Here is a 14,185-nt window from a genome sequence, read left to right on the forward strand (position 1 = left end):
ATCGAACTTTATTCTTCTGTATTGTATCTAAAAAGAAAAAAAAATGGTGTTTTCCTCTGGAGAACATTTATCATTACTGTAGAAAAAAACCCTCTAGTGAAGTGGTTGGTAGAACTTTGACTTGTGTATATATAAATATATAAATATATTTGTTATTTTAGTCCATGCTCCTGATTCTCCAGTTTTATCCCAAGTTTTCCAAAAAGGGTTAAAAAAAACAAAACAGAAAAAGTAGAGAGAAAACCATATGGCGTTTACAACCTGCACATTTCCTGATTGTATAGTAGAATCCAATCTATTTCTGTGAATTAAAGTATTTTAAAGAATGGTTCCTGGACTCCAGTTTCTATCATTGATGTTTATCTGAAGGTTTCTTCAAGTTATCCAATGACACCTCAAGATGTTTGTCATTAAATGGAGAAGTAAAGTTTTCTTTGATTGGGCATTGAATAAGAATATTTTTTTTCTTCACAATGTAATATTGGCAAAGGTTTCTTTAAGGTTCCCTAAGACATCTAACCTTCTCTTTAACCAACCTGATGGAATTACGGTGTGTACACACGCATTATAACTGACCCTTGTAGGGAACTGGGATACAAGCTCAGACGCATCTTTCGGTAAAGCATACTGTCAATATGGGGTAAATTGGGGTGTCACATGCTGAAGCAGTTTCTGGTGGGCAGGGTAAGGAGGGGAACAATATGCTTGGTTGTCACCGTAGCTTAAAAGTCTTTAACCTCTCCGGCGTTCAATTTCTGCTGGATTTCTGTGCAAAAAGTGGTTCAATTAATTTTCATGAAATTTTTGCCCGTAACTTACCAAACTGTGTCAAGTATCTATCTATTTTGAATTTAATAAAAGTTTCAGACACAAAATCATGTCAAAAAATGAATTTAATTTAACCTTTCTGCCAAGTCTACAATTTCCCCACTCTTCAGCTTTTTGGCTTAAAGTGTACATTTTCTTGCATACATTGCATTTTTTGCATAAAAATTAATGTCCGTGTGTGAATTTCTCTGTCTTGAGCATAGAAAAAATTCGTATACAAATGCAAATTTTAATGTGACAAATGCATGTGGAAAAAAAGGAACCCTGCCCTGTACGACTCATCCATACCGGTTTCAGTTATTTTTCCCTTGATGAGTCAGGCTTGTCCATTCCGCCAGGGAGGCTATCGACCCTTGGGACACCTGTGCACACACTAGATTTTTTTGGCTGAGATTGCACCAAACTGTTCATTTAAGCATGTATACAGGGCTTAAGCCTAGGTTAACACTGAATGCTCTGTGGCACAACTTATACACTAACTTATTCACTCCTCCTATTATCTACTATAATTTGTTATTGTCGCATAGTAGACTGCATTGACATTAAAAAGGAACTATAGTAAAATAACGTAATTAATAAAATTGCTTATTTTTTCCCCAATATTCACTTAATGGTATAAATCATTTACCCAGTTTTTAACCATTGGAAAATCTTTACTTATCCCAATTTACATTCTGAAATGTATCCCAGGTGGCGACATCTTTAGTCCTGCCGGTTGATCTCTGCGGAATGTTAGGTTACTGGGATGACGTTCAATCCTGGGTTAAAGTTCCTCTTTCAGTTACCATTATAGGCAGGAACTTAGATAAAAAGTGGTATTCCAGAAACGGTTTCAGATGAAATGCATGTATGTAAACGGTCATCTTTGTTCTACAAGTTCCGTGTGCAATGGAGTGCTGAGGATTCACATTTCCCTGTTCTAGCAGTGAGGGCCAATCGCATGTCGTTTAGAAATTTGACAGAATTTTTTTTCCCCAGCAGTTATAAGCTCGATAGTATAGTTCTAGTAATGGAATGATCTCCCTACAAAATAGTGACGTCCGCTGGGCACACGAGGTATGATATGGGCAGCATATTTTTTTATTGGATTGGCAGGAAATCCAGTGTTACTACTTCTACCTGCAGATGTGAAATAAAAAATGATAAAAGTTTGTATTTAAAAATATATATATATCTATATTAATTTGTAAAGGATCAACTTTTAAGTGACTGTTAACAATCAATGGTTCTTTACATCCTCACAAAATTGGCCCAATTTGTGGCTAGGCTTCAGGTTCAGTTACATTTGCTAAAATCCTTTTATCATGTATATAAAAGATGTGTAAGGGATTCCACTTCTGTTAGATCGCATTTAAAGTGTAATGCCGAGTTTCCTAAGAAACCACAACAAAAAAAAGTACTGTAGTCTGAAGCTCTGAAGGTTTAAATATGAACGCCGCCTGATTACGTTCTCCTAAAACCTAAAACACTAACCTCCCCTCTTATGCTAGGCATACACGGCATTTTTTTCTTTTCAATCAAGGCGCTGATGGCTCGATTGATAATTTCCGACAGGTCCGATCAGCGAGGCGCTCGATACCCGCGGGCGGACAATGGGAAGTAAACGAGCGGAAGATAAGGAGGGGCCGAGCGGGGATCGATCCAGGCACCGGCGGCTCGATCCGGCGCATAAAACTAACCATGTATGCTCAGCATTAGTGTCTAATGCTAACCACCTTCTTATGCTGGATACACACGGTACGTTCCCGCACTCGATGAGCCGCTCTATTCCCAGACGCTCGATTATTTCCGAGCACATTTCGATGATTGTTAGGTCGATTGTCATGTAAAGTATGCCAAATCGGCCTAATGATCCATCGAATCACGAATCGGACATGTCGGAAATAATCGAGCGGCTGCGAATTGAATCGAGTGGTGCATCGAGTGCGGGAAAGCACCATGTGTTTACAGCATTAGTGCCCAATACTAACACCCCCCCCCCAAAAAAAAAAAAGCAAACCTGAACAACTGCAGTGAGTGCTGCATTAGCCAAACATCCACAAATAACCGATTGGCAAGAGTAAGTGAACCATATGTAATAGCCCTATGAACCCTATGTAATAGCTAATAGTCCACATCATTTACATTGATGTTGTGGGTGCTGGTCCCACAACCCAAATGAGCTGATCCATGAAAAGGGATGCAATACATTTTATTTCTTCCTGTGAATAGACTTTTGACCAAAGAGGCAAACCGCAAGAGGTGTATTTTGTTTATCTTTAGCACCAAAGCATTTCCATATGTTTGTGATCAAAATTGTGGGTTAATGAGAATATGAAACTGTGAAACCTGAGGAGTTTAACCAGGAGATCTTTTAATATAGAGTAACAGTGTGTCCGCAACACTAGACTATGTTGATAGGAGTGTGCAAGGGCTCAGAAAACATACACAAAGTTCAAGGACAGAAAACCCATAAAAATAGCACCACTCTAATGAAATAGTAACATTTATTCAAAAAATATATAGCATTGATACAAAATATGACATCTTTGAGTTTCAAAAAAGATAAAAACAATTAAAACCGACCATATGGTCCAAAATGGTAACAGCTGCATACAATCATGTCTTTAAATCAATCAAGGGTGCAATCCACCATATGAATATAGTCACAGATATGGCACAAATGTTGCCTATATGATCGCCTAAGTGTGCATCTAACCAGAGCACACGCAAGGTTGAACCCGGGTTCAGCAAGAAAACATATAAATACACATATATATCCACATACAATAGTGTAAATAACAAGTGCAAAAAATTATAAAGCAATACCTGAAGTTTGTGCAAACCAGCAAGGGCTGCTATATCAATAACCCTGGGAGCAGCCTATAGTTAAAGTGCATAGAGTGAAAGAAAGTGCCATAAAAGGATACTTAGCCCTGGAAGACCAAGGAGGCTGAGACAGTGCAGCTGTAAATGAGAAGAGGTCCCTTCAAGACAGTATGCAAGCTCCGCGGGCGTCACCCCGCTTTGGAAGGAGAGGAGAGGGATACCGTATTTAAACGCTGATCTGGCGTCCTGCACGGTTAAGGGGTGTATGGGCCCCTTAACCGTGAGAGTGCCACACTGCTTGGTGTATATATGTAGATCTTCAAGCTTCATGTTACCTTAACACAAGGGTGACTAAAGTCCAATCTACACGATTCGATTAAATCCGACATGTCCGATCGGGATTTGATTCGATGCAATTCGATTTGCCATTGTTTTGAATTGCAAATCGAACTGAATCGAATCGAATCCCGATCAGACAAGTCGGATTTAATCGAATCGTAAATAGAATCGTAATCGAATCGTACAAAGAATCGTATCGTGTAGATTGGGCTTTAAGGGACAATTAGTGACATAACCTATACAGTACACCACGTAGAGCGCTGTGGAAGAAGGCGCTGTATAATAACTTATGCTATTGAAACAAATTGAAAAAACCACTAACCCTACATCTTAGTTGTTGCAAACTTTGGTGCAGTTTCACACGGCCTGCTGCTGGCGGCTCGTTTCACAATGGCCAACCGTTTTTTTCTGCTACTGAGCAAAAAAGCGTTTGGTCTTGTTTCCCATTGATTCGTAATTGCATTGTGTTTTTGAGCCCCCTAGAGCACAGGTGTCAAACTCAAGGCCGTGGGCCGAATATGGTCCTCGCCATTTTATGTGGCCCTTCAGAGCTTCAAATGCGCAACACTGTAAGCCAAAAAAGAATGTCAGCACCCGGTCTTCCTATCCATAGGAGCACACTGGTGACAGTGTTTCTGGTTGAACTATTGACAGTTTGAAAAGGGGGGGGGGAAGGTGAGATGGGCAACAACCCTCTTGACCCGCCAGAGAAATTATCATGGGGTTCCCTCCTGGGATCCAACCCCCCTCTTGTGGTAAAACACAGATACACAACTCTCGCACACAGACACACCCTTTCCCCACATAGCAGAGGAGCGCAGCAGATGCTTCCACATTTCCTGCCAATCACATGACATGCATTTGGAGCCAGAGGAATGCAGCAGAGGAATGCACCATTATTCGGCTCACCCATGCTCAGCTCCTTGGTGGCATACTAATTCATACCCCTTTGAGCCACATACTGCTCAGACTAAAGACCATATGACAGCCCGGCACCAGATTTTTTTAAAGGGCACCTGATAAGGAGTTTGAATGCAATTTCATTTAAAGTGGATCCAAGATAAACTTTTACTCATTGCTTAATTGTGTTCCTTTCACATAGTTTATAGGGCATTCCTCAAGCCAAATACTTTTGTTTTGTTTTAATACTCTAATTCCCTATAAACTAAACGAGCCTCCCCACAGCTTCTCCAGAAAGCCTTGGCACTCTCAGCCTTAGTAGCAAGGGCTTATGGGAGCTCAGTCTGGGCAGGTGGAGGCGAAGCCAAAGATTTCAGAAGCATAGGGGAGGAGAGAGAAGGGGGGAGTGGAGTTTTCACAGGCTGAGGGCTGGAGATGCTATCAGCTTGCCTGTGTGTAATGTGACAAACAGAACATGGCTGCCCTCGTATTACAGGACTAAATAATCATAAACTGTTGAAGATGTTTTCATCTAGATTTGCTGAGTAAACTATCTAAACTTTAGATAAGATATATTGACAAGTTACTTGTTTTTCATCTCGGATCCGCTTTAAGTAAACTATAATAATCTCTTCACACAAATTATTATACAAACAGCCTGACATATGTTTTGGTAAGTGTAACATGACCCAAATCACTTTAAAAACCATCTGTGGGATAACACACAACAAGCGCTTATAGATCATTAACCACTTTACCCCCGGCTGTACGAATTTCTCCGTCCCTTTTTCCATCCTTTCACCCCCAGGGACGGAGAAATCCGTACCTTCCGCTAAGCCTCCGCAATGATCTGCTGCTTCTATTAGAAACAGCGCGATCATTGTGATTCTCCCAGCCTCCTACTGCTTCCTGTAAGCGTCCTTCCGGACGCTTACAGGTCGCATGTAAACAGACTCACTGTGGCCATCATGTGGCCAAATAGTAAACTACACCCTAAAGCCTTTTACACATACAATTACATTGGATTACACAATAAATTAACTCATTACCTCCCACACTCCCCAATTTTATTTTATTTTTATTTTTTTTGTAATTTAAAAAACAAAACAAAAATACAATAAAAAAAACATAAGTAGTTACCTTAGGGACTGAACTTTTTAAATATTTATGTCAAGAGGGTATAACACTGTTACTTTATAAACTATGGGCTTGTAATTAGGGATGAACGCAAAACTGAAAAAAATGCACATTTATTTCCAAATAAAATATTGGCGCCAAACATTGTGATAGGGACATAATTTAAACGGTTTTATAACCGGGACAAATGGGCAAATACATTTCATGGGTTTTAACTACAGTAGCATGCATTATGTAAAAACTATAATGGCCGAAAACTGAAAAATAATATTTTTTTCCCACATTTTTTCCTATTTTCCCATTAAAACACATTTAGAATAAAATAATTCTTGGCATAATGTCCAACCTAAAGAAAGCCTAATTGGTGGCGAAAAAACAAGATATAGTTCATTTAATTGCGATAGGTAATAATAAAGTTATAGACTAATGAATGGATGGAGCGCTGAAAGGTGAAAATTGCTCTGGTGTTCAAGGGGTAAAACCCCTCAGTGGTGAAGTGGTTAATATCCTGGATGGTGGACGAGTTTTCTTCATCCAGGAAGAAAACTCCATCATGTTTTAGCCAACCACTGCCTATGCATAAAAACATGGTACATAGGTTGATATAAAGTGGTATTGGCTAAAAAAAAAACCCTCTAAAAGTCTAAAAACTGATTTTAGTTATGTTTACTGCAGTAACCACATAAGCTAACCAACGGTGGAAATGTATTCCATGTCTGTTAAATTCTACTCTACCTACCAATACATCTATATACTGTATCTGTACATTGTACTAAGCTCAGAGTATATTATTAAAGGACCACTATTGCAAAAAAAAATTAATATTTAAAATACATATAAACAAATACAGATAGAAGAATGTTTCTTCCAGAGCAAAATGAACTATAAATTACTTTTCTCCTATGTTGCTGTCACTTACAGTAGTTAGTAGGAATCTAGAAATCTTATGGAACTGACAGGTTTTTGACTAGTCCATCTCTTCATGGGGGATTCTCATTGTTTTATGTATTCTTTACAAAAGCACTCACTGGAAAGGATCTATACAAAGATGCATTCTGCCCTTACCACCACCTGTTTGCACACTAGTCTGGCATTTAGAGAGAGCAACTGCCATTCACCAAGTTCTTTTGAAAATAACCAAAACCCCACACAAGAGAAAAGTAATTTATAGCTAATTTTACTCTGGGAAAAAATTTACTTTTTTTGTATGTACTTCATGTACTTTAAAAATCCTAGTATCACTTTCTCCTGGGCAGCAGCGAAGGGAGGTTCAGGGATGATCATCTTTGGACAGCCTCCAAACCTGTCCCAAAAGCTATCTGACATTTATATGGCACAACACAGAACTATGTATGAAATGTAAACATTTATATAGCAATGCACTTACACAATGCAGATGCCTGGAAAGATACTATTTTAGTAACTATTCAGTGCTGGTTAGGTGGCATAGTGAATAGCACTCTCATCTTGCAGCACTGGGTCCCTATTTCAGATTTGGGCCAGGACCCCGCATGTATGTTCCTCCTGTGTTTGCATGGGTTTACTCTGGACATTTGGGTTTCCTCCCACATACGAAAAGCTTACAGATAAGTAAACTGTCTCACCCCATAAAACAGGCCTTAGACTCACTTTTCTGAATATATGACCACTGTAAAGATTAGACTGTGAGCCCCTCTAAGGGACAGTTAAAGAGGAACGTTTCCAAATATTGTTTAATGAACAAAATGCTTATTTTTTAAAATTGTATAAATGATTTAGTCAATGTGTGCCTATTGTAAAATCTTACCTCTCCTCGATTTACATTCTTAAATGTATCACATGTGGCGTCAGCTTTACTGCTGGTAGGTACATCACTGCAGAATGTTTTTTTACTATGTGTTCTGAAGTCCGTAGAAATAACAACTTGTCTCCCAGAATTATCTGGGAGGAGAATTCAGCATAGCGAATTAGCCTAGGCTAAACATCACCTGGGTTAGTGGGATTACATACTAATATACAGCTATATACAGATGTAGGAAGTATTTCTGATGCTGGAACTAGGATTATTAACATAAAAACTGACCTAAACTCTTACCCATTTCCTATCTCACTTTAATTTTTATGTGGTTTCGGCAAACTGGATCTTCAGAATGGATGTTTGCATTGCCTAGGCTTGACTTACAACAAGATTACAATGCTGGTCAGGAAAGACTTTGACAGGTTTAGAAAGCTCCTCAAAAATAACACAATTAGGTTTACAATGGCAGATTATGCCTTTATTTTTATGCTTTTTATAAAAGTATGTATGCATTTCTTTTGACACTATAAATATTGTAAAAATTAAAAGAACTCTATCTTGTTTTTTTCTAGATTTACTTCTTGGTCCTCATTCTTTTCCAGTGGGCAATGATGGAAACCTCAAACCTCCTGGTGCAGAAGTAACTACTCTGTCTACCGATAACGCTAGTATTTTAGAGCTGAAGGCTGACTGCCCATCAAAAGGTCCTTCTAGCTGCAGCTCCTTTCATAGCAGTGAAGGAGAAGGCACTGATCATGAGCCAGACCTATTAGATTGCAGTGGATCAAGGCCCCTTCTAATGGAATCAGATGAAGAAGAAAATTCTAAAAAGGTGAAAGAGGCAGAAGCTACTCAGCCCAGTGAAGTGACCCATGTATATACAGTTACAGACAGAATTAACCTTAATGAAGAAGTAGATGTATTTGCCACAGCTCCGTTCAGGAGCTCCAAGGTATTTCAGGATGATTCTGATATATTCACCAAGGCACCATTTGTGGCCAAGCCCACCGCTATGAACCAGGTAGAAGAACCTGATGTGTTCCTCAGAGCACCTTTCACAAGGAAAATAAGCGTTGAAGAGACAGCTCCAATAGCCTCATCTCAAACTCACACATCTCTCATAGGGCTCGATGTGGCATCAGCGAGTAATTCCACATTCCGAAACACAGACTCAATAATTGGAGGAACTTCCATGAAGACCTCATACACTACTGGAAACCTCTATGCACATTCCAGCAGAAGCACTGAGGCAACCGAAGCCTCTCTTTATATAAATGCTTCCAAGGACCCACACAATTCAGAGAATCACAGTATCCCCAGCCAGGATGGGGTCCAGGAGACTGTTTTCGGAACTGTGGTTACAAAGCCATTCCGCCCTCAATCTTTGTCCAAGTATTCCCGTCACTACAACCCTCAAGATCTGCAGCCTATAGAGGCGCAGCCTATCGCTGCTTATAAAGTGGTATCTCATGTTGCAAAAGCCACTGTAGCTGGATCAGTTCCCATCAACCCAGTGACTTACAGAACTTCAGACATCTCAAATGCAGATCCATTTGGCTCGGCACCATTTCCTGCCAAAGCTGGAAAACAATATCCATAGAATATGATCAATATAGTTTATGCTTTGCTTGTTAGAACTGCCCCTGCGCTTGCAATGCACTTCCTGTTAATGCATTAATCCCTTCTTTGTTACTTGCTGTACAGATTTGACTAATTTCATATATAGAATCAAACATTACTAGGGTGCAGTCATCAAAATATAGGTTTACCAATTTGGTATTCAATAAAGTTCATGGAGGCAACATTCAAATGTTGAGTGGGAAAGCATCTGGACATGCAACCAATGTGCCACCTGGTGATAAGCAAGTGCTTATGAATCCCGTCTCTATCTGCCTCATGCTAGACGCTATCTGTAGGTGTCGATCTTTCTTCCTATAAGAATGAAAGTGAACCTGTTTGGGTGGATGCTACTTGGTACAGTTACAGCTTTCTTCCAGCTTTGGAGGTGGTTATTTCCTACATTGTGGAAGCAGTGCTAGATATGGCACTTGCATGTCACCATTCATGGTGAGTGTGCGCATCTAGAAGTCTTGGGGGTTTATTCATGAAGTTGTGCTGTTACAGCTGCGCGAGCTCCATGATCAGCATCACGACCTAATTCCAGGGATGCACACTACGCTCGCACTTGCAGCATAGCGAGCCATCCTTAGTAACGTGCGTTTCTTTAAATGCCGGCCGCTGCTTTGAAGTATCACGACCACTATAATTCACTAGAGCAGCCTATGTTAATTTAAGTTACTATGTAATTAATTATGTTAATTAACATAGTAATGGCTGCTCTAGTGAAGTATCACGGTCGCAATATTTCAAAGCAGCGGCCGGCATTTAAAGACTCGCGATTCTTACCTAGCAACGCGCATAACTAAGGTAGGCACACTACGCTGCAAGAGCGAGTGTAGTGTGCAGCCTTGAATTTAGGTTGCACTGCTAGTCATGGAGCAGCGTAGCTTCATGAATCGGCCCCATAGAATGGTAGCTTCCACATTTAGATGGGTGCTACGGTCAGGACACACAGCATCTGCCCACACACTTTCCCTTAAACTATCACTGGTGGCCTGAATGGATTAATGCATTAATAACCTTTGATTTCGTTTTTTTTTTCCTTCTCTGTCTGAATTTGTGTTTAGTCTGGTTTGTGTTTGAATCCTTAGAAATTGAGGTGCCTTATTTATGGAGATGAACAATCTTGTCCTGCCGTGTTGTGCCTGGTATTAAAATATCTTAAGCTCTTATATAAATCATTATTCAATGCAAGAGACAAACAGTAAATTGTCATGGAACAAGTTTACCAGCACCAGCAAGCGTGAGGACGGATCCTTCATCTCAACCTTAGGTTGTTTCTTTTTTATCTTTATTATATATTTGTTTTAACTCTTTGCTTTCCATACCTTTACTTCAGTATTCTTCTTAATACTGTACATTCTAAGTACTTGAAAAGAATGGCTACTGATAGGTTGTGTTGTCCACCAGTCTAAGTGTGGACTACAAGATTATTTGATGCAAAATCATTCACTTATCTAAGCTTTGGAGACTTCACGCATTTAAGGCAGAACACTTCCCAAAAAAGGTATGAAGGTATGCTGGGTCTTTACGACATTGGCTCTGATCTCCACCGAAGGGCCACGATTCTGGACCTGCTCATATGTAATCACAATATATTAATATGGAGAACATACAAGGTGTTGATGATGCTGCTCGTTTTTTTCTGAATAAACTTTCAGCTAGTCCATGAAGTGAAAATTACACCAAAAGCTCAGGTGATATGTCAAGCTTGGATTGTTTACAAGCATACTAGAGGAAGCAGTAGTGCGTACATTTGAATTAGCCGCTTGTTGAATTGGGCGCGATTATCGTGCTTGTTATGTAGCGGCTATAGCCGCTATATGTATCGGTTATGTGCTGTAATGGAGAAAGGAGCCTGAGCAGCAGCCGCAGGGAGGGCAGCCGACCTCTCCCTTCCTATATTGCGGCTATATGTGTATATTTAGCGTCGGAAACATTAATAGGTTATCTCGCTGTAATGGAGGGGGTGAGCCACAGAGAGGGCAGCCCGATCTCTCCCTCCCCTTCTCTCCCCGCGCCGCCCTCCCTGCTCCGTTCTAGGACTCCCAGTAATGCGCACCGACACAGGGAAGCGAAGTAAATACCTACCTCACCTCCAATTGCCGCTCACTCGCCGCCGGTCTGCTCCTCTCTGCATAGCCGCTGTACACAGCAGCGGCTATGCAGAGAGGAGCAGACCGGCGGCGAGTGAGCGGCAATTGGAGGTGAGGTAGGTATTTACTTCGCTTCCCTGTGTCGGTGCGCATTACTGGGAGTCCTAGAACGGAGCAGAGAGGGCGGCGCGGGGAGAGAAGGGGAGGGAGAGATCGGGCTGCCCTCTCTGTGGCTCACCCCCTCCATTACAGCGAGATAACCTATTAATGTTTCCGACGCTAAATATACACATATAGCCGCAATATAGGAAGGGAGAGGTCGGCTGCCCTCCCTGCGGCCCCTCCCCCTCTATTACGATGGTGCACCTACCTATCTATATACCTCACATGCCGACTCTGCTGAGGAAACGGGCAATATCAGGAGACAATCCCTACATCTGTCCCGCAGGCTTTGATGATAATGTACAGGACAGCAGTGTCTACAAGCCTGCATATACAGTAGATCTGTATATATTATATGGAAAAGTAATGTATACAGGTCTGTGTTCACGTTGTATATCTGAGTGATGAGAACATAATTATACACGGGATATTCGTGTAGGGTTAAATGTAAATATATATCAATGTGAATCATGCAGGAAGATCAGAGATGATTAAAAGATCACACTTTTACAAACCCCTATATAAGTTCTGGATCCTGTATGTTGCTGTATTCCACCGGTGTCTGACTATTGGACGGTATCAGACATTCATTCTAAGAACTACTGCATGTTATTAAACTCGGATTCTCAGCCATAAAATGCAATTGTATACACTGATGTTTATTTATTTAGCCCCCCCCCCCCCCTTTAGTCTTTACAGGCTAACTAATTAACAGGCCTCTAATAGGGGTTGTAAATTCTGTCACAGGCCCCCTCTACATAACAATCTTCCACTCCATGAATCCCACCATATAAAGTGCAGGGGTTTGCCTGGCCTTGTGGAGAGCTGAGAGCTGAGCTTAGCTGCTGAGAGCCTCCGTGAGCACATTAACTCGCTACATTTTATGTTGATTTCAATACAAACCTGTTTTCAAAAGCCACACAGTTGCTTTGTAGTTGTATATGCTGGTTATCTTATGGTAGTTTACATTAAAAAAACAAAAACAAATAGCCCATTAAGGCTTGTTTGCATAAGCTTTGTGATGATCCTGAAGACAGCTTTTATCTTGTGATGTAAAAGTGACATGCTGCAATAAGGTGAGGGTACTCTGCTCTCACCCCTCTGTACACTGTGTGTGTTTTCCAGCCAGGGGATAATCAGGGCTTCTACCTACAGAGTCGGGATTATATAGCGGCAGAGGAGAGGCAGAATACTGCAAAAAGGAATGTGGATAGTGCTGGAGGAAGAACGTTGAATAGTGTCCTGTACATTAATTATATACTGTATATAGTGTGCTTTATAATTGCCGGTAATGAATGATTTAGAATTAAAGTTAATAATTAAGGATTTGCCACTAAGGATTTTGTAGTGTACCACATGGGGAAGCAATAAGTGGCCACCATAAATAGTGTGCTATATTTTTACAATGTTACCAGTTGTGTACAATCACCTGTAATTAAATGTAATATGTTTGCTGCAGGTGTCACTTGGCATACTTTGTCCAAAGCAGTGTAACAGTGTAACTTACGAGCAAGCAGCAGTATGGAATGCATAATGTATGCACAATAAATAGGATGCTGTAGTTCCATCCCATATATTTGCCGCAATAGTGGGAATTTATGGCTATTTAAGGATCTTGTAATGTGGATGATGATCAGTAACAATTGCCGGTAATTAAGGATTTCAGGGTTCTAGTCGCTAATGAAATACTTGTGCTGTGTGTTCAGTGACTATTCTTGGCACTAATTAAGGATTGTGAAATGTGAACTATGGGTATGCCGTATATGCTTAAAGCAGTAACTATAAATAGTGCGCAGTGTATATTGTTCAGAAATTATTTCCAATATTTCCAATAATTAATAGCGGTTATACGAATGACTGGAATAGTATTATAGGAATGGCTGGAATAGTATTATAGGAATGGCTGGAATAGTATTATAATAATGGCAGGAATAGTATTATAGGAATGGCAGGAATAGTAAGTGATATATACTTGTGTGTTGTAACAGTGGGCATTAGAAATAGAGGTGGATACTAGCGGTTAGGACAATAATATCTGTTATTACTGTGCTTTTGGTAATAGAGAAGATTAATAATGGTTATCACAATGTTGTAAGGGAAAAGTTAGCCAGACAGTCAATTTAGTGTGCTTTTAAAATTAGAGGAGAATAATAGCGGTTACAGCAGGCACCAAAAGGCTGGCTGGTTCAAGCGGAGTGAGTTCGGTGGGCTGCTGATAGCCGAGCCCGTCAGGGTCTAGCTATCACTCCTGCTTGAAGTTGTAGCTAATAGTAAACACATAAGTGATATACACACTACATAATGTGCTTAACGAGCTGCAAGCAGGAGTGATAGCGGACACTACGGCTCCGCTATCAGCAGCCCTCCGAGGCTCAGCTTGAACCAGCCAGCCTTTGAACTGTTGTTTAACCTGAAGTGCAGGGCTGAGCTTTTGTGTTCCCCAGGCAGCTAATTGGAGTGGGCTGGTGCATAGCATTGTTATTTTACGATTATTATATAGCCGCTTGCATAATAGCTA

The 14,185-nt window shown here is 40.5% G+C and overlaps 1 protein-coding gene across 7 annotated transcripts in view; it reads left to right on the forward strand.

Moving 5' to 3' along the window:
• The window catches only part of AAK1 (AP2 associated kinase 1), a 187,129-nt gene extending 176,102 nt beyond the window's left edge, over positions 1 to 11,027 (forward strand). For all 7 annotated transcript variants that reach the window (XM_068274792.1, XM_068274794.1, XM_068274797.1 and 4 more), the window contains one exon: positions 8,362 to 11,027. In XM_068274792.1, the coding sequence (XP_068130893.1) occupies positions 8,362 to 9,389 (1,028 nt within the window). In that variant the 3' untranslated portion in view covers positions 9,390 to 11,027. The remainder of the gene's footprint in view (positions 1 to 8,361) is intronic.
• The last annotated feature ends 3,158 nt before the right edge of the window (positions 11,028 to 14,185 follow it).

The sequence above is a fragment of the Hyperolius riggenbachi genome, chromosome 3 (assembly GCF_040937935.1).
Source record: "Hyperolius riggenbachi isolate aHypRig1 chromosome 3, aHypRig1.pri, whole genome shotgun sequence".
In the NCBI taxonomy this organism is placed as follows: Eukaryota; Metazoa; Chordata; class Amphibia; order Anura; family Hyperoliidae; genus Hyperolius; species Hyperolius riggenbachi.